The 24,639-nt window shown below is 45.4% G+C and overlaps 1 protein-coding gene across 2 annotated transcripts in view; it reads left to right on the forward strand.

The window, feature by feature from the left end:
• Positions 1-24,639, forward strand: part of Tnfrsf11a (TNF receptor superfamily member 11a) — a 57,348-nt gene that overhangs the window by 7,989 nt on the left and 24,720 nt on the right. For both annotated transcript variants that reach the window (XM_021174134.2, XM_029484257.1), the window contains exons 2-4: positions 19,414-19,495; positions 20,567-20,692; positions 23,840-23,983. In XM_021174134.2, coding sequence (XP_021029793.1) covers positions 19,414-19,495; positions 20,567-20,692; positions 23,840-23,983 — 352 coding nt within the window. The remainder of the gene's footprint in view (positions 1-19,413; positions 19,496-20,566; positions 20,693-23,839; positions 23,984-24,639) is intronic.

Genomic DNA, 24,639 nt, shown 5'->3' on the forward strand with positions numbered 1-24,639 from the left:
TCAGAAGCTAGAGCGCAGGTGGCTGGCCTCTCACTACCTTCTTCCAGCAATCCTGAACAGAGTAGGGAGCTGCCGAGTGGGTTTCATGAAAAGGTTTGTGCTAAGTGACGTATTAACAGGATGTGACTACTGAACTAGTTGAAAGCACTTGCTACTTGTTGACCCCTCCTGTGTAATCACACATGTGCTAGCCTTGTCTGTCTCACCCACTCCACTAGCCAGGAAGGTACGGAAAGTGAGACATACACAGGTTAGGACACTCGCCTGTGATTACACAGCTGGCAAGGGGCAAAGGTGGAACTCCTTCCAAGCATGTGCTGTGGTGGCCATGAGCTCAACCCCTCAGGTGAACACTTTGTTGGGTCCTCTGTGATAAGACAGAGAATGCAAAGAGAAGCCTACTAGAATGAGTGTGGGTCAGAAGCAAGCTCTCAGAGGACCTAAGTTCTAATCCCCTGTACCAAAGGAAGAAAGCTTTGTAATCCAACTACTGAGAAGGCAGGGCTAGGAGGATCCTAGGTGCTGGCTAGCTAGCCAGTCTGGCCAGCCAATACTCTCCAGGATCAGTGAGGGACCCTGTCTCAAAACCTTTGGGTGGAAACTGTAGAGATATCTCATGGTTACAAGTCCTTCTTGAGCAATCATACAGACCCAAGTTCAGTTCCCAGCACTCACATAACAAATCAGACCTCTCGTGCACACCTTGGACCCTGACCCCAGTGCGTCCACTGGACTCAGGAAGATTGCTGGGACTTGCTGTCTTCCAGCCTGGCTGAGAACATGTGAATCCAAAAATCGGGGCAAGCCCTATCACAAAGGAATAGGTGGAGAGTGATAGAAGAGGTCATGTGACACCATCTTCTGGCCTCTGTGTATGCAACAGGTATGTGTACCCACACTCACATGCCCTAGCATGAATAGTAACATATATACACAAATAAATCTCAAAATTAAAGATGTAAAATGATTAAGGAAGACCCCTGGCAGCCGGGGATGGTGGTGCACGCCTTTAATTCCAGCACTCGGGAGGCAGAGGCAGGCAGATTTCTGAGTTCGAGGCCAGCCTGGTCTACAAAGTGAGTTCCAGGACAGCCTGGGCTATACAGAGAAATCCTGTCTCGGAAAAAAAAAAAAGAAGACCCCTGGCTTCGATGTGTACCTGAGTTCACACACACACACACACACACACACACACACACACACACATGAATGGCTGGACAGAAATGAACTTGTTTATGTTCTGGAAAAATCATATTTTGGGTCTGTGTTCTCTAGTAGATGATGTGTTTTTTAAGGAATTTCTGGAAGTGCTAATTAGCAGAAATGAAAATGTCCCCTTTTAAGGCCACAAGAGATAAAGGTACCCACACTGCCTTCAACCCAGGCTCTGTGTGCCAGTTGATCCCTGACTCAGAGGGAAAAGAATTGTGACTCACAGAATCCTCCCTGTTACTTCCTCAGGCACAGGCACCCCTGATTCCTCTCCCCGCAGCACCAGAAGCAAATGGTGCTAGGCCATGATGACCCTGCCTTGCTGCCACATTCCCTTCATACTCACAGACCAAGACACCAGTAGTGACACTGTATACCGGCCCTACTGCCCCCCAACCTACACACACACACACACACACACACACACTTTCATTACCCACTGCCACTGCCTGCTAGACTTGAGGTTAGATCGAAGACCTCACATAGCCTTCTGTCGGGGGTGGGGGGAGGGGGGATGTCTGGGGTCATGAGCTTTAGGAGGAAGTTAAATTACATTTCCCAAGGTTCTTTGTGCCTTAGTCTCATAATCACAATAAGTTTGAGTACAACTTCTAGGGACACTCCCCTCCATTGACAACTTGACTGGACTTAGAGTTTCTAGGCCTGTAACTGGGGGCACTTGTATGAGAGAAGTTGCAGAGTATACCACAGCTTGGGCACTCTCTAACATGGGCAGCACAGTCTACACTTGGAGGCCATTGTCCCCAGCTCTGCCTCCCAGCCCATGAGATGGACTGACTGCCTTGTTCCATCAAAGCTTCCCTAGCCTCAAAGGCCCTCAGAACTGTGAAGGAAAATGAATCTTTGCCCTTGAATTGTCCTGTCATGTGTTTTGTTCAGAACAGTGACTCAAAGGAACTCACATAGCTCTTTTGCCCAGGGGCTCTCCGCTGATGTCTGTGCAACATAGCTCCTTTGACCGGGGCTCTCTGTTGATGTCTGTGTATGGTGTACACTGGCTTCCATCACTGACACTTGTTTTGGTTCCTTTCAAGGCATTCTCAGGGTAGTATGTGGTGGGTATGGAGAGAACACAAGTAGAGAACGGTAGGGAGCACTCTGGGTCACTCTCAGTCCCTCCATTTTCTGGTGCTGGCTGACAATCATGAGGATGGCATGGGTATTATGATAGTGGAAGGCAAGATGCAGGCAGGACAATCATGTTCACTGTGGCCATATCTGGACTTGAACACACCTGTGCCTCATTAGAAATCATTAATTTCTAATGGTCAAATAATTTGAGATTTAAAAGACAAGACTACGAAAAAATTGCCCTCTTCTCAACAGCCAGGGTTTTTTCCCCCACATTTTTATTAGATATTTTGTTCATTTAGATTTCGAATGCTATCCCAAAAGTCCCCTATACCCTCCCCCTGCCCTGCACCCCTACCCACTCACTCCCACTTCTTCCCCTCTACTGGGGCATATAAAGTTTGCTAGACCAAGGGGCCTCTCTTCCCAGTGATGGCCGACTAGGCCATCTTCTGCTACATATGCAGCTAGAGACACAAGCTCTGGGGGTATTGATTAGTTCATATTGTTGTTCCACCTATAGAGTTGCAGACCCCTTCAGGTCTTGGGTACTTTCTCTAGCTCCTATGTTGGGGGGCCCTGTGTTCCATCCTATAGATGACTGTGAGCATCCACTTCTGTATTTGCCAGGCACTGGCAAAGCCTCACAGGAGACAACTATATCAGGGTCCCTTCAGCAAAATCTTGCTGGAGTATGCAATAGTGTCTGCATTTAGTGGCTGATTATGGGATGGACCCCCGGGTGAGGCAGTCTCTGGATAGTCCATCCTTTCATCTTAGCTCCAAACTTTGTCTCTGCAACGCCTTCCATGGATATTTTATTCTGTATTCTAGGGAGGAATGAAGTATCCATGTGTTGGTCTTCCTTCTTGATTTTCTTTTGTTTTGGAAGTTGGGTCTTTGGTATTCTAGGTTTCTGGGCTAATATCCACTTATCAGTGAGTGCATATCAAGTGACTTCTTTTGTGATTGGGTTACCTCACTCAGGATGATATCCTCCAGATACATCCATTTGCCCAAGAATTTCATAAATTCATTGTTTTTAATAGCTGAGTAGTACTCCATTGTGTAAATGTACCACATTTTCTATATCCATTCCTCTTTTGAGGGACATCTGGGTTCTTTCCAGCTTCTGGCTATTATAAATAGGACTGCTATGAACATAGTGGAGCATGTGTCCTTATTACCAGTTGGAACATCTTCTGGGTATATGCCCAGGATAGGTATTGCTGGATATAGCAGTAGTACTGTGTCCAGTTTTCTGAGGAGTCGCCAGACTGATTTCCAGAGTGCTTGTACCAGCTTGCAATCCTGCCAGCAATGGAGGAGTGTTCCTCTTTCTCCACATCCTTGCCAGCATCTGCTGTCACCTGAATTTTTGATCCTAGCCATTCTGACTAGTGTGAGGTGAAATCTCAGGGTTGTTTTGATTTAACAGCCAGATTTTATCTGTGAGAATCCTGAAGACCAAGATATTGGGACCTAATCTGTTTGTAAAAATTACAAATGGCCAAAGCCCCAGAACACATAGCTAGTGAGCGTGACTGTACAGAGCTGTCCTCGTGGGTGAGGGAGGGCAGAACAGGAGACCCAGCTTCTCTGTGCTGAGAGTAAATGTGTGGACCAGGTCATAGACTGAGCCAGGGGCTGGCTCTCCATTTCCTGAACCGTCTGATAAGCACAAAAGGGCCCAGAAGCTGTGCAGTATGTTAGACGGTTCTGTGCACTGTCATCATTACAGAAGAGGCTTCAGGCCCTGGAAGAGATGGCTACACTGAGCTTTACAGGTGCTCTTTACGCCCAGAGCATCTCTGATTTTGCCCCAAATTGATGAGTCTTTTCCAAGTTCATGCTTGGGATGTGAATTTGATCCAGAGCAGGTAGCACACAGTTGGGGCTTTCTATAAAGGGAAGGTATGAGCTCACAGTGAGCCTCTGGGGAGTATTCACTAATGGGCTAGCTGAGCATTGTCTAGTCCAGGGATTACAAACCATCTAAGCAGGTTGTTGGGTCTCACTTGTGGAGATGCAAAAACAAGGAAATGTGTCTTTAATATGGTGCCTGGCTCACAGTAGGTCTTTAATAAGGGCTGATTTGTTCTTAATCCTGTTCAATATAAAGAGTGCCTGCATCCAGGTGCCTTAATTAGGGTTTTACAGCTATGAACAGACACCATGACCAAGGCAAGTCTTATAAAGGACATTTCATTCAGATTGGCTTATAGGTTCAGAGGTTCAGTTCATTATCATCAAGGTGGGAGCATGGCAGTATCCAGGCAGATATGAGGCTGGAGGTGATCTCAGAGTTCTACATCTTCCTCTGAAGACTGCAAGCAGAATACTGGCTTCCAGGCAGCTAGGATGAGGGTCTTAAAGCCCACACCCACAGTGACACACCTACTCTAACAAGGACACACCTACTCTCACTTCTTCTAATAGTGCCATTCCCTGGGTCCACCATATACAAACTATCACACTGGGGATGGTAGAAACTGCTCAGCATCTATTACATCCAAGGTTCTCAACACATGGGTAGTGACCCTTTTAGGGAGTCAAATGACCCTTTTCACAGGGGTCACATATCAGTCTACACTTGGAGGCCATATCCCCAGCTCTGTCTCCCATATCAGATATGTACATTATGATTCATAGTAGTAGGAAAATCACACTTAAGAAGTAGCAACAAAAGTAATGTTATGGTTGGAGACACCACAGCATGAGAAACTGTATTAAAGGATCGAAGTATTAGGAATGTGGGCTGGTGAAATGGCTCAGCAGGTAAGAGCACCCGACTGCTCTTCCAAAGGTCCTTAGTTCAAATCCCAGCAACCACATGGTGGCTCACAACCATCCTTAACAAGATCTGACTCCCTCTTCTGGTGTGTCTGAAGACAGCTGCAGTGTACTTACATGTAATGAATAAATAAATCTTTTAAAAAAAAAAAAGAACCACTGTATTACATGTACCCTTTGTCCTTTATGTCAACAGACATGTATATACCCAGATTCCAGGGGCTTGGGATGGTCAGGAGTGGCCCAGTGAGAATACTTTGGGTATATCTTGCTGAGTTCTGTGGAAACAGAGTACTGAAGGCATAGTGCAAGCATACACATTGCCAGGAGGCAAACAATTGTAAAACAATCATAAAATATCAAAGAAATTAGAACAGGGGAAACCCCAGTTGGTCAGACCACCCAGCCAGCCTGGTGGGTGAAGGGAGAGTAGAGTTAAAGCAAAATGATCGAGATGAGCAATTTCACACCTCAGTTTAGAAGCCTATATGACCCTGGAGGTTTGAGAAAGACCATACAGTTGCTGGGAGAAATGTATAGATCAGAGGCCGGACTGTGTTCTAGACCAATTGTCCTGTGCCAGGCTGCTAAGAGGAAGCGCAAGGAATGACTAAAGGCAGGGCTGAGCAGGTGTGCAAGGCCTTGGGAGTCTGGAGAGGCTGGTTTTCAGCTTGGTCTTTGATGTCACCCTGACCTGTCATTCAGGTTACCAGTTTAGGAACATAAAGTTTCAGGTCTCCTCCAAATCTTCTGGATCAGAATCTGCAACTTCATGATTTTCATGTGCCCATCTACGAATTGGAGGAGATCTGAATTTCACCCTGAGGCCAGGAGTAGCAGCAGTGGCATGAACAAGTGAGGCAGTCCCTTCCTTGGCTCCATTAAGTGTCTATGACCATAACAACTTGATGCATCCCTAGAATGGAAGAAAGGCCTAGAAGCATCCTGGGTGTCAGCGGGCCACTGAGATCCCAGAAGCCAAGCAGAGAAGTTATTGATTTTTACTGCATAGGAAAAGTTTTCATCTCAAATAAAATATTAAAGAAAGTAATCAGAGAGTGGCAAAGGAGAGAAAAGGTGAGCGCTCACACCGGGAGGATAAAGGAGCACTCATGGGCCCCTGGGAGGCATGGCAAGAAGCACAAGCTCCTGATCACTGGGTTTCAGCAACGACCTTCTCTGAACCGTCTCTCAGGTATCCCACAGCTGAGGACTTTGTACTCTTCATCTCTCTGAAAGACGGAGAAAATGGAAAGTTTTGAACTGCAAGAATTCTTCTTTTTTCCTCAGGCCATTTATTTTATTCTTGAGGCGTAGAGATACTAAAAGCACAGTTCAGAATGTAATAAAGAAGGTTGAGCAGAAGCAACAGACCTTTTGACAAGGGCTTGCCAGTCTTTTTCTTTAAAGAAGTGTCTCTGTAGTGAGAGGCAACGATGCTGACGGGCCCAATACAAACCAGCTTTCAAAGTCGTGTGTAAAGCCAATAGGGTAGCAAAATGGTGACTGTGTGTCTTAATTCCTTTTCTACTGTTGTGATTAAATACCACAACCAAGACAGTTTATAAAGGAAAGCACTTAATTGGTGGCTTGTTTACAGTTTCAGAGGGAGAGTCCATGACTGTCATTGTGTAGAGCATGGCAGCAGGCAAGCAGGCAGGCATGGTGCTGGAGAAGAAGCTGAGAGCTTACACGGTGAAGACAACTGTGAGGCATTGAGAGAGAGCTAAATGGAATGGAGTGGGCTTCTAAAATCTCAAAACCCACCCCCATTGACACACCTCCTCCAATAAGTCCATACCTCCTCCTAAGCCTTCCCAAACAGTTCCACAAACTGGGAACCAAGTTCAAACATATGAGCCTATGGGAGCTGTTCTCATTAAAACCACAACATGATGTTAAGACCTTTGGTAGGTTACATTAACTCTCTGTGAATTTAATTTCCTTATATGGAAAAAGATTCACTTGGTTCATGGTTTTGGTAGCTAGAAGGTCTAGCTAGCATGACAAGTGCCCTGCTGGCTGTATCCTAGCAATGTAGATGGGATCCCATAGTCAGGGAGTGCTCAAGAGCAGTGAGGATCAAGTGTGTTCAGAGGAGGCCCAACAGCAGGAGAGGAAGCGAGAGACCCAGAAGGGCTCAGGCTTTGCTTTTGTAACAACTTTTGTTTTGAGAACTAATCTGTTCCCATAAGACCCAAACCACTTAGGGAACCAGTGTTAGCATCTTTACAAAGGCTGTCGTGACTCACCCTCTTCCCACGAGAAAGTTATATTGGAGACTAAAGGCTCAAATGTGTTTGGCAGGAACCAATCACCTTCAAACCAGAACTCGAAGGCTGTGATTCCTGACTGGTAAAGAAAATGACATGGCATACCTGTGACATGCAGGGTGGTGGTGACAACTAATGTGCTCTTAGAGCAAGGATACACATTCTTGACACAGAGTCACTGAAGAGAGGCCAGGGAAGGCCTCTGGTGAAGGTGCAGCTTTGGTTACAATTGGAGATCCTAGGAGATGGCAGAATCATGGGTTCCTGCTAAGAGTTTAGTAGAATTGAGCTGAGCCTATGACTAAAGCTATGAGTGCAGTCACTGGGAGAGCTGGAGAACTGAGCCATCTGCCTGTGGGAGGCCAGAAGATCACGAGTGAGTTCCAGATGTTGGAATCTGGATTTGTACTGTGGTTTTAATTAAATCTGACTTTTTTTTTATGCCTGAGGTTTTCCATTTTGGAATATGAAACTATGTATTTTATTATTTTTTAAGGAGCCCACAGCTGAGAGATGTTACATTTTTAAAGAGACCTTAGAGATTTTAAATGTTGAATTTCTTAAAGACTCCTGGATTTTTAGAGTTGTACTGTATTTTATATTATGATATCAACATGAAGTCTTGGATATGGTTTAACAGTGATGTATATGTATGTCAAGCTGACAAAGGGTAGATTGTGGTGGTTGGTTTTATTGTCAAATTTAAACAACCTGGATTCATCTGGGAAGGAGGATCTGTGGTTGTGTCTGTGTGAGATTGTCTTGATTGGTGATCGGTGCCACTGTGGGTGACACAATCTCTAAGCAGATGATCCTGGGTTACATAAAAAAGGGAGCTGAGCCTAAGTTTGGGAGTGAGTTAAAGAACAAGCCAATAAGCAGCATTCTTCTAAGTGTCTGCCTCCACGTTTCTGCTTTTAGTTCCCACTTCGCTTGATGATGGACTGTGTCCTTAAGAGTTATAAGCTGAAGTAAATCCCTCCCTCTTCCAAGTTGCTTTCGGTCATGGTGCTTATAGCCACAGAAAGCAAACTAGAACAACACACATATGACTATTATAAAACAATAGCAGAAAATAACAAAACAAATGGATGAAGATACAGGGAAACTGGAACCCTTTGCTGGTGTGATGTAAGGTGGGATAGGCCCCATGAGAACCTTCAGATAGCTAAGCCTAGAATCATGTGATTCATGATTTGTGATGATGTGATTTCCAGTTTCACTCTCAAAAGATTGAAAACACACTCAACTACAGTCAAAGCATTGCTGACTGTACTCAAGAGATAGAAAAGACCCAAGTATACATCAGCAGATGGGTGAGAAAGCAGAATGTGGCATACCCATATAGTAGAATATTATCCTGTCATATAAGTGAGGTTACATATATGATACAATGTAACAAGACTTGACAATATACTGAGTAACACAGCCAGACACCTAAGAACAAACATTGTGTGTTTCCATGTCTATAGAAGACGCTGTGAGGCAGGTGGAAGGCGATGAGGAAGCAGTACTTTATGGTTATAGCGGTTCTCTCTGGGAAGATGAAAATGTTCTGGAAAAAGGCAGACTATTGTTGGACACTTTTGGAATTACAGTAAGTGGCAATGACTGTGCACTTTAAATGGTTAAAATGGCAATGGAAAATTTTATTTTACTATGATTAACTTTTAAAACCCTTTATTTGCATTTACTTTGTGCTGACTTTAGTCTATGTCTTAAGTCTTGTTTACATTCAATGGCTGGAGACTCTTCGTCTAAACCTCTCAGTTCAGCATAATTCACTGCATTCTATGCATGTGCAGCATTCTTTTTGGGCCACCAACCCTGTGCCCATCCCACTGTTTGACCTGGCTACACCTATCTACTCTACCATTTTATCACCCAAATGGCACACATGGCTTTTTAAAAGCCACATCTTGTAGATACTTGGTGACTTTTCAGGTGTCTATGTCCTTGATAGTCTGGGCAGATTCATAGACATTCCTAAAGAGAACTTGAAGATTTGAACCTCTCAGTTTGCATGATTTTGTAGGGATTCTTAGATCTAGAGAGTGGTGATCCATCTTTACCAAGCAGCTCTGGCTGCTTCATAAAACACATTTTTCTGTAAATTACCCACGAGGTGCTTAGAACACCAGAGGAAGGACAAACACAAGAGTCAGCTCCTTCATGTCATAAGGGAACACAGACATCACTGCTGGAATATTTGCTCTAGCCAACCTTTGCTCTCTGGTCCTCTCTCTCAGAGCTCAAGATTCTAATTCTTTAGTTCTCTGGAAGGATTGCCACCGACTTGCTACCTGTTGTGTCTTAGCAGCCTTTATGATGCGATTCAAGAAGGTACTCAAAAGAAGAGAGTCTCTCTCCCCCATATTGCCTTTGCCACCCTTCCCTGGAAGGCCAAGTATCCTGTGCAGTCTCCTTAGTCCAGGCTCAGTCCTGCATTTGTCCTCCCCATCAGTATTCATTTCCCTCCTCCTGCTTCCAGCACATGCAGGGAAGGTTTGGACTCCAATCATCCGTGCCTGGACCATACTTTTTTTTTCCCCTAACCCTTGAATCTTGGGTACATGGTGGGGCTTAGTGGATCTCTCCAGTGCTTGGTTGTTGTGGGGAGTCTCTGCTAGTGTTTCATCCTGCCCTTGAGCCTGTGTCTACCTGGTAATAAAGCTTTGTGAGGGCAGAGACAGGCCTGCCTGTCATTTAGCCGCCACTATTTTAGCCAATACTGGACGCTAAGCACAGATGCCTTTGACCATGTGATGGTAACATATTATGAAAGTGAGGGTGATCTCTTGCTAAACTCAGACTAGATCAAACTCAGACATAAAAAAACAACAAAATTAAATTAAAAAACAAAAACAAAGGAACAACAACAAAATGGCCTTTTCTTATTACTTGTAGAGAGAATACGTAACCAATTGCCCAACCCCTCTACTGAACACTCTGTATGTGGGGAGATGTCGTTCATCTCTGTAATTCTCAGTGCCCCCAGTAGGAGCTGTGCAGCCGGGGTGGGAGGCCTCCAAGCTGATGGCTTGATGGTCAGCCCTGGACACACATTCATCAAAAGCCTTCTGGCTAAATCATTTACAGTCAGGGTTTGTGAGGGTTCATGATCCCCTTCACAGTCTTCTCAAAGTTTATCTTTTCGTACTGTACTTAACACAGATACTTGAGTCACACTTGAGTAGGAGACTTTCATTTAAGAGCTGTGAGTCAAAATGTATTTATTTGAAATAGATTATTCTTTGAACAGTCAGGGAGTGGTTGAATTCTCTGTATTTGGGGGTGTTGTGGGGGTGGGGTTGTAGCACTGTGGATAGAAGCCAGAGTTTTGCTGTGCAAGGCGAGCACCCTCTTACCACTGTGCCGAATGCCCAGTCCTCGCTCTCTCTCTCTGAATCTACTTCTTTTGTGGCTTCTCTTTTGTACCAGGCTAGAACAACATGGGGCTCCAAGTTCCTGAAGGTTCTGTGAGTTGGTGGTGTCTCAGGTGGGGTGTCCACTGGGGGTACTCCAGTGGTGTCTTGGGTGGGGTGTCCACTGGGGGTACTCCAGTGAACTCCATATGCTTCCCTGTTTCCACTGGGTGGGTTGATGGCAAGGTTTCCACAGGTGTCTCTTCAATGCTTTTCAGAAATGTGAAATGCAGGTTTTGTTTATACAAAAGAAAAATAAGTCTTCTACTTTCTCCACATCTGTAAGACTGAGAAATTGACTTAAAAAGTTTACTTAAAGGGAGACCGTCTGGCTGGGGATCTGGTCATAACTTGATCAATGTCTTCTCTAACAAGAGTCAAGATCAGAAAGAATCGAGCAGCAGCTTTATCACAGATGTACTGGGGAAACTCGTGCCCACACCAACTTACTCTTACAACTGACTGCACCCCAGAAACACAACGACAGAAGTGACTTGGGCCACTCGTGAGGATCTCTGGGAGACATGTCACAGCTCAGCCCGATGAAGCTACACCTATTGCTTTGTAATCATGCTTTGTAAAGCAGGAGTCTTTGCCCTGGTTGTGCCCCTGAAGCCCTCTGTTCTGCAGTCCCTGTCTTCGGGAACCATGTTAAAATAAAGCAAGCAAGTACACACAGGGACACCGTCAAGCCTTCGGACTTTTCTTTCATTCCTCTGGTGACACGCCTTTCTTTTGCTGGAGCAGGAACGAGTGGGTGGAGGTCATTTATACTAAGTCTGCTCAGGTGTGCAAAGAAACACTTGTCTGCGGCAATCAGGCCCAGTACGACGGCTGTTAAGCAATCCTGTTCCCACCGTCTACTGGAAAGTGTGCTTTCTGGGCCACCACCACTGGCTTTTGTGGAGTTAGTGTCAAGATTTATTGCACCCAACTCTCAGGGCAGCAAGATAGGCAGAATTATGAGCAGTGTTGTGCACGCTCAGAATTTTTTAATTTTTGTTTTTTTGATTCTCAAATTATAGAAATGTGACTCTGGGCATTGGTCTGTCCAAACCAAATTGGAAGCCCATTCAGAGACCACCAAGCATGCCCTTGGAGGCCCTCTGACCAGGTAGGTAGGCCTCTGTCACCATACTCCCTGCTCCACTTCTGGGCTACAGAGTCAAAATCATTTAGCCAGAAACCATGCTGGTGGGATGCCATCCTTGCACTTACAGATGTGTGATTCCCAACGGAGCCCAGTTCCAGGATAAGCACCTGTCTGGCCTTCCAGAGGCTGGGCTCCATCCCTAGCATGGCAAAGAATACAAACAGTGGCTAAATGAAACTTCCAGAGGAAGCCACTAAGAAGGCAAATCTGGAAGTCCGCCTGGCCATCGAAGACGGAGGGTGTGCGTGCTGGCTTGTCAATAGAACTCAGCTGGCAGAGGAAAAGATAACAGAAAGAAATGAGCAATGAGAGCAGCTGGCTTATCTTTAATCCCATCACTTGGGAAGCAGAGGCAGTCAGAACTCCTTGAGCACTGGCCAGCATGGTCTATGAATGAAAAAAGAAAGAAAAGGAAAGGACATAAAGAAATACAAAGGAAGGACGTGCACGTAGGTTTGGTGGAGGAAAAGTTTGTTATAGATAGTCAGAGACAGGGACATCTGGGAGAGTCCAGAGTGATCATGACCAGACTGAGCCACGCCATGTGTGAAGGGGGAGGGGAGAGCCAAACCAAGAGGCCAGGAGGGTAAAGAATAGACAAAAAGGGCCAGATAACTAAAGTGGCTGGATTATATAAGTATTGCAAGAAGATAGCCTAGCCCCTGAGCTGGAGAAGTTTAGGGTAAGGGGGTATGATATGCCAGTCATTCCAACTAAGAGGACTGAGGGATGCTGGGAGAACCTGGTGGCCAGGTCTGCCTTGATGTTAATGGGCACCTCAGTTAGCCTTTTGTCCTGGGTTTGAGACCTGACAGTCTACATAGTGAGCTCCAGACCACTCATGGCTAAACAAAGAAAGAGCCAAAGAAAAAGAAGAAATGAAAGCATTTGTGTGTGGGTTGCTCACATCATAAATGCTGACTTGGGTGCTCTGTCAGGGACAGAGCAGGGGCAGGTGGTTTAGAGAGGACTTTCTCAGAGCAGAGCCGTTCACAGCAGGACATTCTCCAGTCATTGGCATGTGCTCACTAGCAATTTGTTTGTGTTCTATTCTGGGTAGGACCAGTTTCAACAGTGCCTAGAGAGGACTATTTAAACTTTTATTTACAAATTTGTATGTCTGGTGTGGGAGGTGCACTCACTGCTCAGGCATGGAGGGCAGAGGATAGTTCTGGCTTCCTACCTGGGTGTTGGTTCTGGGCATGGAGCCTCATGGAGCCTTCCGGGGAGCCTACTGAAGGATTTTCCCTCCAAGGTCAGAAGGACAATGAAGCAAAGCATTACTTTCTCAATTAGAAGTTTATCCTTGAAAACAAAACAAAACAAAAAACAAAAACAAAAAAACCTACATGGTTTAGTTCAACCATAACATTTAGAAATTTGATGCCCTCTTTTCTGAAATTGTGACCAAATTCTCAAATACAGTCACAGATGGATGACATTTTATAAAACACAGTCTATGGAAAATCCCCCATCTGTCCTGGGTGAGGTTCTTTCCCACTGACTTGACAGTGAGGGTCAAGCCTCTTTCTGCAGCAATCTATGCCAGTGTGAATTTTCACTGGAGCAAGAAGCAATTTTAGTACTCATAATGACTTTCCCTACAGTTGAGCTGGTTAACAGCCTGAAAAAAAATAGATATTTAAGACAGCCCTCCTACGAGATTCTATACACAGGTCCTCCTGGCTCTCTGGCAGGAACACATTTCTTCAGCTATGGCTTTATTTATTATTTATTTATTTATTGCACAGGGCCATAAATCTACAGTGATTTATAAAATGTTTATTATACTTCTTTATTTGGTGTGTGTGTGTGTGTGTGTGTGTGTGTGTGTGTGTGTAGAGACATAAGGACAACTTGGAGGAGTTGTCCTCTCTTTCTACCACATGGTAATCTAACTCAGGTCACCAGGCTTGGCAGCACAGGTGTTTTCACACTGAGCCACCTTGTGGCCCTCAGAAACTTAATTATCATTTATTATCTCTTACCAATCCTTGCACAGACTGTGGGCATATTTCTTCTAGAAGATTCTGTCAATTGTTAAGCCAAATACCAGCCTGTCTGCCGTGAAACAAACACACACAAGCCAAAAAGGAAAGAAAAGAAAAGAAAAGAAAAGAAAAGAAAAGAAAAGAAAAGAAAAGAAAAGAAAAGAAAAGGCACATGGAGTGAGGCAGGAAAGTGTAAATGCAATATATCATCCAGCCGTGGTCACTTGTCTGCATGTTTGCTTTATTCAGACTCTAATAGTCATTGGGAAGTCAGGGGAAGTTTTTTTTTTTTTTAAAGTTAGATATTTGTTACATCTGAATACAATTTTCTAGTTTATTAATTATAGTACGGCCCTTTCAATACACTGCCTAGTCGGTGTTTTTTCTAATTTTTATTTTTTAGATTTCTAAGAATGACAAGTTCTTAGGAAGTTTGTATTCCCCTAAATACCCCCAATACAACTCACTGCAAACAGATGAGGTCCCTAAGGCAGTAATTGTGAGTGTCTCAGTCTCTCAAGAGGGTCACAGGTCACAGTTCTTGAGTTCCAGAAGGATGTCCCCAAACAAGCAAGCAGAGGTAACCCTGGCAATCTGTGGGAAGATAAGGGAGCAGCTGGCGGAGGTGGGCGGAAGTGGGAGGAGACTTGTACGGAAGTGGGTAGAGACTTGTGTGCTGCTGCCTCTCCACTTCCATCACACACAGGGCTGTATCCTTCCTCGAGAAATGGCTGCTTATAAGATGTACCTGGGCTTGGCCTGAGTCATGGAGACAACTGTGCTTCTAAAGCTCTGACTCTGGGTTTTAGAAGGAAACGGAGCACAGTAAGAGTGGACAGAGGAAGATCTAGAAAATCAGTGTGGGCTTCTCAGCACAGTCGTCCAGAAAGATAGTCTTCCCAAGACTTTCCTGCACCTTTACCAGAAAGAGCCAGCTAGCTATAGGCGTGGGGCTGTTAACATCAGCAGCCAGTTGCTTACCATCCCCTGGGGGCCTCCTCAAGTCACACTGCATCAGGAAAATGGTTTTATCAAGCTATGACTTCAGTAGCATCACAACCAATAATAGCTGCCGCTTGACTACCTGTGCTAGACTCCTGCCCCAGTTCTGGAGGGAAGTGTACGGTTGCTGCTGAGAGGGACCCTGAGTGGCTGGGTTGGGCTTTGTGCAGCCAGTGGTAAGATGGAGGACCCAGATGTTTAACTGGGAGATACCTGTGAGTGCATACACACAAATACATAAAAATAAAGTAAAACTGTGTCAGGGTTAGCTGGGTGAAGTAGTGCATACTCAGAAGGAAGAGGAAGGCAGATTTCTGTGAATTAAAGACCAGCCTGATCTATAGAGCAAGTTCTAATGGGCTACATAGGGAAAGCAAGTATTAGGATTAAACAGCTGTGGCTCCTATATGCCTGTGGCGATACACTAAAATCATGTCTAGTAATCCTTAAAGGGTTAAATTTTTGATGTGGGAATTATATAATATCTTACTTTTTAGAGAAAATGCATGTGTGTATAAAGCAAGTGCTTGGGTTTAAAGGAATAACTTGTGAAGACCCGTTTTAGAGTTGGATCCCGTGGAGGCTTTGGAAAGCAGTGATTTTTGTGTGTACGAGGGAAGAAGGTATGATTTTTGTGTGTATGAGGGTAGTAGCTCCTGAGCTAGAGCTGGCCCTAGATGCTGAGAGCATCAGAGTTACATACTAGATGTGAAGTCAAGCCCATTCAGTTGGGTGATGCCTGGTAGACTGGCTGTGGAGTCCAACACAGGCAGGACCACCACAACGCTTCTGAGCAGTTTGCTCCGTTTGCTTTGGCTCTCTGTCAAATTCCCCTAAAAAGCACCTTTCTGTGAGTGTCACCCAAGCAAAGTGTGTGCTTATCTGACAGACACTACTGTTGCTTTCTTAATGGGTCAGAAGTGATTGATAACACTTGTCTTCTGAAGTACAGCCTGCCCACACATCTTGCCATCAGCATGCACGAGTGTCTACATCCTTAGGCTCAGACAAACCCTGTCAGATAAAGTCTGCATTAGCCACATCCAGTTTTGTTATTTGCCTCTGCGGGTCCCTCTTATGAGGGCCATTGGGACCCAGAGAAAAGCCACAGCTCCCTCTAGGAACTGGAGTCCTATAAAAGAAGAAAGACCAAGAGGGCCCAAGGGAGAAATAGGACCTCTTCTTAGCCGTTCTTGCTAAGCTCTCCTAGGCTTGCTGTGATGTCCTAAGGCCCCATCATCAGGTGACTGATGGGGAACACCCAGTTAATATAACCTTCCACCAGGAAAATGATAGCAAGTCCAACAAGCAAGCCCATGCACACCCATCCCCTCACCAGTCCTTCCCCAGGGTCCCCACTCAGTGTGCCCCCGATCCCACTTGTCAGACCAGAGTGAGGTCAGAGAGACGCTTCCCTACACTCCACTCAGCTAGCCTTGGGCTAATGTTTTCTCTATAAAACGGCTTTCATAGTTGTGACATTAAGATAGCTGGCATCTTCCCAGTCCTATCACCTCTGCAGTTTTCCTCCAAGATGGCTAATGGGTAGATAAATGCTTCCATTTTGACACTGACCAGGGATAACTGTTTCTATTATCTTCCATTTCTCTTTTTAAATGTTCTTTGACAGTTTCATGCGTATATGTAATGGATTCCAGTCACTTCTACCCCTTACCAATCCCCTTTCATCCCCCTCCCTCCTGGCTGAGCACTTTCTTTCTCCTGAAGAGCGTGCAGCCTATTTTCATGTGTTTTTCTATTTGTGACCCACCAGGTTTAGTTACAGTTGCTTGCATGGGCATAGGTGGGAAAGTGACTCCCATTGGGGGCTGGGTGTGGTGGCACATGCCTTTAATTCCAGCACTCAGGGGGCAGGGGCAGGCAGATCTCTCTGAGTCGGAGACCAACCTGGTCTGCAAAGTGAGTCCAGGATAGCCAGGGTTCTAAAAAAAAAAAAAAAAAAACCTAAGAAAACAAACAGACAAAAAGTGACTTCCCTTCCCCAGTCACCATGTACTTTCAGTGTGGGTGGAATCTCACAAGCCATTCCCCTTTCCTTGTTGAACTTGGTCAGCCCCAGTGCGGTGCAGGTCTTGTGTTGGTAACCACAGCTACAGTGAGTTCATAAATGGGATGGCCGATGCCAGGTCCAGAAGACATCCTTTGCCACACTCCTCCTCATCCTCTGGCTCTTTCAAGTCCCTCTCCCCATTGCAAAGGGTGGCATAGATATCCCATATAGAGCTGAGCAGTCCTTATCCCTTAGTCTTGGTACTGCAGCAGTTATGAATACCTTCTTTAGCTGTTGTCTGATGCAACAAGCAGCTCCTCTGAGGAAGGCTGAGAGCAGTGCTAATGTATGGCTATCAATGTGCACATTTACAAGGCAGTTTGACCACGTGTCCATTGGAAAAAGCAAAAATTGTAGGTTCTCCCCTAGAGCTGATGGTCTTTCTAGTCACCAACTCTGGACTAGAAAATTTACACTACCAAGCCTCAGTAGCTCCCATATTCAGCAGGCATCTGCCAAAGTATGTACTTACCATTTAACAGCAAACTCCCCGGGGAGAGTCTGGAACTAGTTCTCTGGAAGGCTGACATGCTGTGTGCACTCGATGTGGGGATCTGTTCAGCTATGTCCGACTCTTCGGCTTTCTGTATTCCTGCTAACATGACTGCTTGTCACTTGCCTTCTTCTCCCACTGAGGAAGGTGAAGAAGGAGACAGCTCTAAGACTTTGTGCTGACCAGAGGGGACGTGGCCATTCTGTATTGTATATTAGAATCGTACTATTTTGGAGCTTGTATCAGTTAGGTTCATTTTCCCGTGACCACACTGCCTGACAGAAACCACCCAAAGGAAGATTCATTGTGGCACTTTGAGAGGATCGCTCCATCATAGCAGGGAGGGCAGTTCATGGAGGCAGACATGTATGGCTGGATGCTTACCTTACAACAAACCAGGACGAGAAGGGGAGACCCTTCAGAGGTCTGCTCTGGTGACTGACTTCTGCCAACTAGGTCCCGACTCCTCATGGTTCTACAAACTCCCTAAACAGCGACTCCTGAAATAGCGCAGCTCTCTGGAGGGGGGTGGGGGGGGAGTGAGGTCAAGCCATAAGCATGGAGGAAGCATGTCAATTTCAAATCGTAAAGCCTAGGAAGGAGACAGAAGTTCTGAGTGTGCAAGCAGTTTGCCTGGGTTCCATCAGGCAACAGGCAGGTGGGCTTAACCCTCAAAGTACCTACGAGTCTTCGCTGTTTACACCTTTTACATTTTTTAGTATTCTGGAAGGTGAGCACTGCTTAACAGACTCTAACCGTCATAGGGAGCTTATAACACTGAATCCCCTGGCTTAATCATAGAATTGGTGTGGAGTAAGTGGGACCGTGTCACCAGACAAATACTGGGAGGGGTGAATGGATTCGAAAACCTCAGTAAGTTCTCATGTCTGAGAATGAGAGGCATTTTATCTACTCCCAACCTGGTTCCTGCCCTAGGACACGTGACCATGACACCCCACATGAGGACTGTGACCACTAGTCACGTAGCACAGAACATAGAGTTCTCTATGCTATGAGGTCACCAGATGGGCCAGTCCAAGGGTTTAGCCAATAAGCTTCCTTTCCCAGACATTCTTCCCTGCAAAAGGTATTTAATGTCTGGTTCACCTAAGTAAGTTGTATGCATCCATGTACCATTACCAATAAATAGTTTGGACAAGTAAGGACTGTCTCTCTCATCAAGGACTTCTGTGGGGGGAAGCCTTTGTCATACAAAGCCAGCAGAAGGCCTCTCTTCCCCAGACACGGACTCTGACCCCTGAGCTAAGCAGGAGTTCCCCTCTTCGCAGGTCCTAGGCTCCTCACCTGTGGGCCCCCTCTGATCCCGACTCTTTGAGATTACCAGCTTTATAGCTGAGCACTTCCCATTTCATCTGCCCAAGAGGCACTCACTCACCCCCCAGTGGCCAGGCAGAACTCAGACCCACAGATTGGCTCATTACATTCCTATATGAGTTCATGTGTCCCACTGACACAGGAGAAGTGTGGTTCCTTAGTGACACAGAAGTGGGGCCAACTTTTTAAGTGACTTTCATGAAGAAGTTTTCAACCTTCTGCTCTGTCACTTAAGTGTTTTTAAATGTCCAAACAGGTCAAAGCCCTGTGCTAAAAGGTTGGTTTTATGTATCCTTAGAGGATATGAACTAACCTAGGGCAGTGAAAAGCAACTTATGTCATATTCATATGCTTTATAGAGGCACAATTGACAACTAATTTTCCTCTACATCTACTTGTTTTGTGTGTTTGTGAGCTCATATGGAGGTCAGAGGACAGACTTTGGGGACTCTATCTTTTTACCATATGTTGCCAGCCTTGGCAGCAAAGCCCTAGCCATTGAGCCCCATCTTTCCATCCCTGTCCAGAAACCACTTGTGTATGCTATCTTCTTGATGTCACTTTTCTTTTCAGGTGACCCTCCAGGTCACTCCTCCATGCACCCAGGAGAGGCATTATGAGCATCTCGGACGGTGTTGCAGCAGATGCGAACCAGGTACCCTGCACATTTTAGCTTTTCTTTTTGTCCTAAGAGATGAAGACATCCAGAGACCTTTCATGATAGTGGTAGGCAGTGACATTTGCCTCTCAAAAGACAGAATGCATTCCCTCAGTAGATATCATCACTTATGAATCAAAGCCAGTTTCAGAAACTGGTCCTCAGTTAGTCCTGAGAAGGCAAGGTTTCCTAAAGTTTCGTCTTAGTAAAACATAAAGTGCTACTGACACTTGAAGTCGTGTGCACAAAAGTCTTACTTTGGAATAAACAAACTGGAATTGCTTAACCCTTGACAGACCTCCCGCATACCAGCCAAAGAGCACAAGGGGGCTGGACGCCACCTTCCCCAAGTGTGGCTCAGTGTTCGTATGCCTCTGTGGAGTCCAGCTTGCGAGGTCCTCTGGTGAGATGGCTCAGTGGTTAAGAGCGCCGACTGCTCTTCTGAGTTCAAATTCCAGCAACCACATGGTGGCTCACAACCATCCGTAATGAAATCTGATGCCCTCTTCTGGAGTGTCTGAAGACAGCTACAGTGTACTTACATATAATAAATAAATAAATCTTAAAAAAAAAAAAGGAGAAGACAGAGGAGAGACTTTGAAGAGGGGAGGGGAAAGACCAATTCCCTAAGGTAGTCCTCTTCTCTTGGTCCAGTTCAAAGAACTGATCAAGTTCTGCAGAGCACAGATTGACTGTAGAGTTCTTCCTCTCAGTCAGAAGTTTGGGGATACTCGACTGTTTATTTAGACAAACTAAGAGACTACTGTCGTAACACAAATCCATTAGAAGTAACATTAGGTACAGCAAACCTAGGGGCTGATTATTTCAGCCAACAGAGGCTGAGGAGCCTCAGGTACTATGTTCACTGTGTGGAGTGCCCTCTTCCCAGTATCAGCCTGTCTTAGAGGGCTTCCTGGATGAATGGTCCTGTGAGTCAAATCTATAGGTTGGTGTTCATTTCTTTGTTGCAGGGGATTTAATCCAGGTTCTCACACACACTTAGCATCTTGTTATTTTGATTGGCACATTGTTTTGTTTCTGATTGGTATGTTGGCTTCTCAATTTAAGGAAAGTACCTGTCCTCTAAGTGCACTCCGACCTCTGACAGTGTGTGTCTGCCCTGTGGCCCAGATGAGTACTTGGACACCTGGAATGAAGAAGATAAATGCTTGCTGCATAAAGTCTGTGATGCAGGTGGGTGTGTCACACTGACAAGTCACGGCGGAGCGTGAAGAGGCACTCTCTGTCCTCTGTCCCTTAAATCTGTTCCACAGGATCTTGTTAAATATGCCCACTGCTTTTCCTTTGAGTGGTTCTCCTCATGTTTTATATCCCCAGTTCCCCAGGTTAAAATTTCCATGTTTTCATTGACCTTTAATTGTGACCACATCTTACCATTGACAAAATGGCTCCACAGAGTTGGGTGTTGGTTTCACTTCATCTTCCCCAAGTATACTGTCCCATTTTAAAGATGCAAACATGGAGGCCTGAGATTGAGTGACTTCTCCAGTGTTAACCCATGAGAGACAGGCTGCAGACTGATCTTCTGGCGGGCAACCCTTCCCCTCAACAGCATATGTTCTATTGTTATAGTTCGTTGCCTCAGAAGGCTACCATACCTCTGGGGAGGGGAGCTGATAACAAAAAAGTTTTGAGGCAGGATCTCACTCTGTAGCTCAGGTTGGCCTTGAACTCACTACATAGCCCAGGTTGATCTCAAACTCGCAGAACTAACCCAGTCTCAGCTTGACAGGGCTGAAATTATTGGAATGCATCTCCACACTCAGCTCCATTAAAAAAAAAAAACCAAAAACCATCGCTCATGTTTAGAAATAAGGATCAAAGCCTGTCTCATGGGTCGTCTAAGAAGTCTCTGTTTTATTTTCTCTCCTGTTTTTCTATTCTGAATACTAAACCATCACCATGTTCCTCTAGCAGAGCTTCTGCTGGTTGATCTCCTGGTGTCATCTATCATATTTTTCTCTAGTATTTCTAGTATATTTTACATTAAATCTAGAAGGTTGCTACAACTCTGGTTTATTTTGGCTAGGGTCTGGTAAAACCCCTTCATCTATAGTGTAGTCCTTCAGGATAATATTGGGAATTTATTTTTGTAATATTAGCTATGATAAGCATGGGTTGGGTCTTTATCCTCAGTGTCAGGGAGCAACCCCAAGGTCTGCACATGCCAGGCACACTCTCCTACCAAGCTACATCCATAACTCTTGGTTTATGCTAGAAATAGTGACTTCTGATGTATTCTGGCCTCTGTCTCCCTGCCTCAGGCTCAGCCTCTGCCTTGCAAAGGCTAGGTTTGCAGTTGTGTGCCTCCATGCCTGACTAGATCAGCCTTCATTAGGTGTTTGATTCTGTCTTCATTCTCTGTTTATTAGCCAAATGCGTCATAGAAACTCTTCTGTCCGTCAGTTCTTTGTCTCTGTGAAGCATAGCACACGCAGAAAGGCACACCAAGTCCTTGTAACTTTCAAAATCCTGGCCGGGTTACCCAATTGCAAGTGTTTGCATTGACGTGATGCACTTGTGAATGTGCTTGTGTCTGAGGTGCTTTCCGTTCGTAGACACTAATTTTACTGATGGTCACATTATCAAAACACTCGGAGGTGAGCCCGGGTCTTCTAACACTACCACAGGCACCTTTATGGACCCCCATGAGTTTTCTGTCCTGAGTTGTCATTAGTTCTGACAACCAGGAAGTCAGCAGTCTTGAACACCACCATCCCTCTAATGTGTCTGGGACGGCTGGCAGACTCTAGGCTGGAGAAAGTGCTTCAGAAACCCCATTGGACACCAGCATCTGATCAGCCCTTTATATTTCCTCTGGTGACCTTGACTCACTGCTGTCTGTCGGAAATAAGGATTCATCCTGTCTCCTGCCAGTACTGAAGCCGAACACTGAACATGGAACACCGAACACAGTACATTGTTCTTAAAACATTGCCACCCTCGATCCCTTATGCTCATACAGAATCCTGCTAGGATTTTTCAGAAAAGTGGCATATTCCTGTGTTCCGGCATGTGCTATACACATGTTTTGGGCTGCACGGATTGGGCACTTGATACAATAGCAAATAGCTACTGAGAATGGAATGTAGATTCTGGGAGCAGAATGGGCTCATAACCACTACAGCCACCTGGGTGATTTTAAATAATGTTATAACTTCATGTGTGTGCATGCCTGTAAATTGAGTTTCCTTATTCACAGTAGCTGTATTCTGTGAAGTCAGCACAACCATTGAATTAGTGAGTCCTGAACCACTTACTAAGACACTAAGAGACACTAAGAGAATTCAGGCCTGGATTTCAACAAGCCCCTGGCCAGAGGGACATCACCCACCGGCGCAAATCCCTTGTCCTATGTGTGTTACTGTTTACTAGATGTTTGTTGAGTAGGCACACAACTCAAACTTACACAAAACTTTATACCACACATGTTTTCTGGGCAGGGCGTATCACTGCCTTCTTGTATGTAGACACAAGACACCACTGCACATGGGGCCATTTAAAATAGGACATCGTCCAATAAAAGCAAAACTGAGAAAAGTGACATTGGATAGACAGAAGCAAGGACCCTCATTTAGGTTGGGGACCTAGCCAAGTGGTGGAATGCATGAGGTTGTAGTTTCAGTCCCCAGTACTACACTGGAAGGAAATTCGTGTGAATCTGAGTAACAAGAATGATTTTCGACTGTTGGACACTTGGCTTACAATCTAGTTAAATTCCCCTATGCCCATATTCTGGAAACCTGAGAGAAGATTCTGGAAGATTAAAGAAAGAAGGCAAGCACTTTGCATCTATTGGGAAGACACAGTGTGTAACCCTGGCCCACGGGACAGATGGCTGCCCACGTGTGACCTGCTGCCTGCTTCTGCTTTGTCCACTTGCCTGAGGACCCCAGAGCCTTCAGGACCCCGGGATGAGTTCACATCTCCAAAAAAGCCCTTCTGTCTAGCTAAACTTGGCTTAACAGTTGGTGTGACTTCTAAATTTACAAAAAAAAAGAAAGAAAAGAAAACAAAACCAAGAAGCTGTGCACTGCTGTGCATTTCCCCCAAATAATTAAACCTAACACGAAACTGTTAGATAGTCTACACAACTCCCAATTATTAGGAAGAAAAGGGTCTGTTGGACCGTTTCCTACCAATAAGGAAGTATGGGAAGGAACTCTGGAGTTCCTCAAACCTGTGAGTCATCCTGTTCGCGGCCAGATGCAGCTGGCTAGTGGGCTGTTTGGAACTGGGAGGGGGACAGTGCACCAGGTGAATAGTGCATCTGTGTCTCCTATCCCTCGCTGGACGCTAATCATCTCTTGTTTCCTGCAGGCAAGGCCCTGGTGGCGGTGGATCCTGGCAACCACACGGCCCCACGTCGCTGTGCCTGCACAGCGGGCTACCACTGGAACTCAGACTGCGAGTGCTGCCGCAGGAACACGGAGTGTGCACCCGGCTTCGGAGCTCAGCATCCCTGTACGGCTGCTCGGTTACTTGTGTGTGTGTGTGTGGCACCCGACATCTCTGTATGGCTCCACGGTTGCAGATGTGAGCTCTCATAGTGAGCCCTGCTTTTAACCTCTGTCCAGGGGGCTTCCTGGGATTTGTCATAGCTGTGTCAAGCAGCTGGCTCGAAGGAACCACAGCTGAACCATAAGTTTAGTCTAGTTTGGAACAGCCCATGGGCAGTCGTCCCAAATTCCCTCACCCCTCTGTCCCTTTTGTGGCTATGGGTCTCAATATGTGAAACCTGAGGGTACTGACTTAGTGTTAAATTGTTTAGTGCAGGAATCTGCCAAGGTATGACAAAGCACACAGCCTCTTAGAAGAGGGTGCGCACCTCTGGACACACTGTAAATTGACATCTACAAATATTATTTTCAAATTTATAAAATTTCACATTTAAAGAGCTCCTAAAGACTTAGCTGTTGGGGAACTATCGCCGCAATGACACTTTGAAAGCAGGCAAGAAGGGCTGGGAGATATTTCTGCTGTAAAGTGCTTCCCAAGCACGAGAACCAAAAGTCCACAGTCAAAGCTAATCCCAGCTCTTCGTATTCCTTCACATAAAGTATAAGCACTAATTTGAAATGGTTGGTTTGGTTTTTTGTTTTTGTTTTTTTTTTTTTTTA

Source organism: Mus caroli, chromosome 1 (assembly GCF_900094665.2).
Source record: "Mus caroli chromosome 1, CAROLI_EIJ_v1.1, whole genome shotgun sequence".
In the NCBI taxonomy this organism is placed as follows: Eukaryota; Metazoa; Chordata; class Mammalia; order Rodentia; family Muridae; genus Mus; species Mus caroli.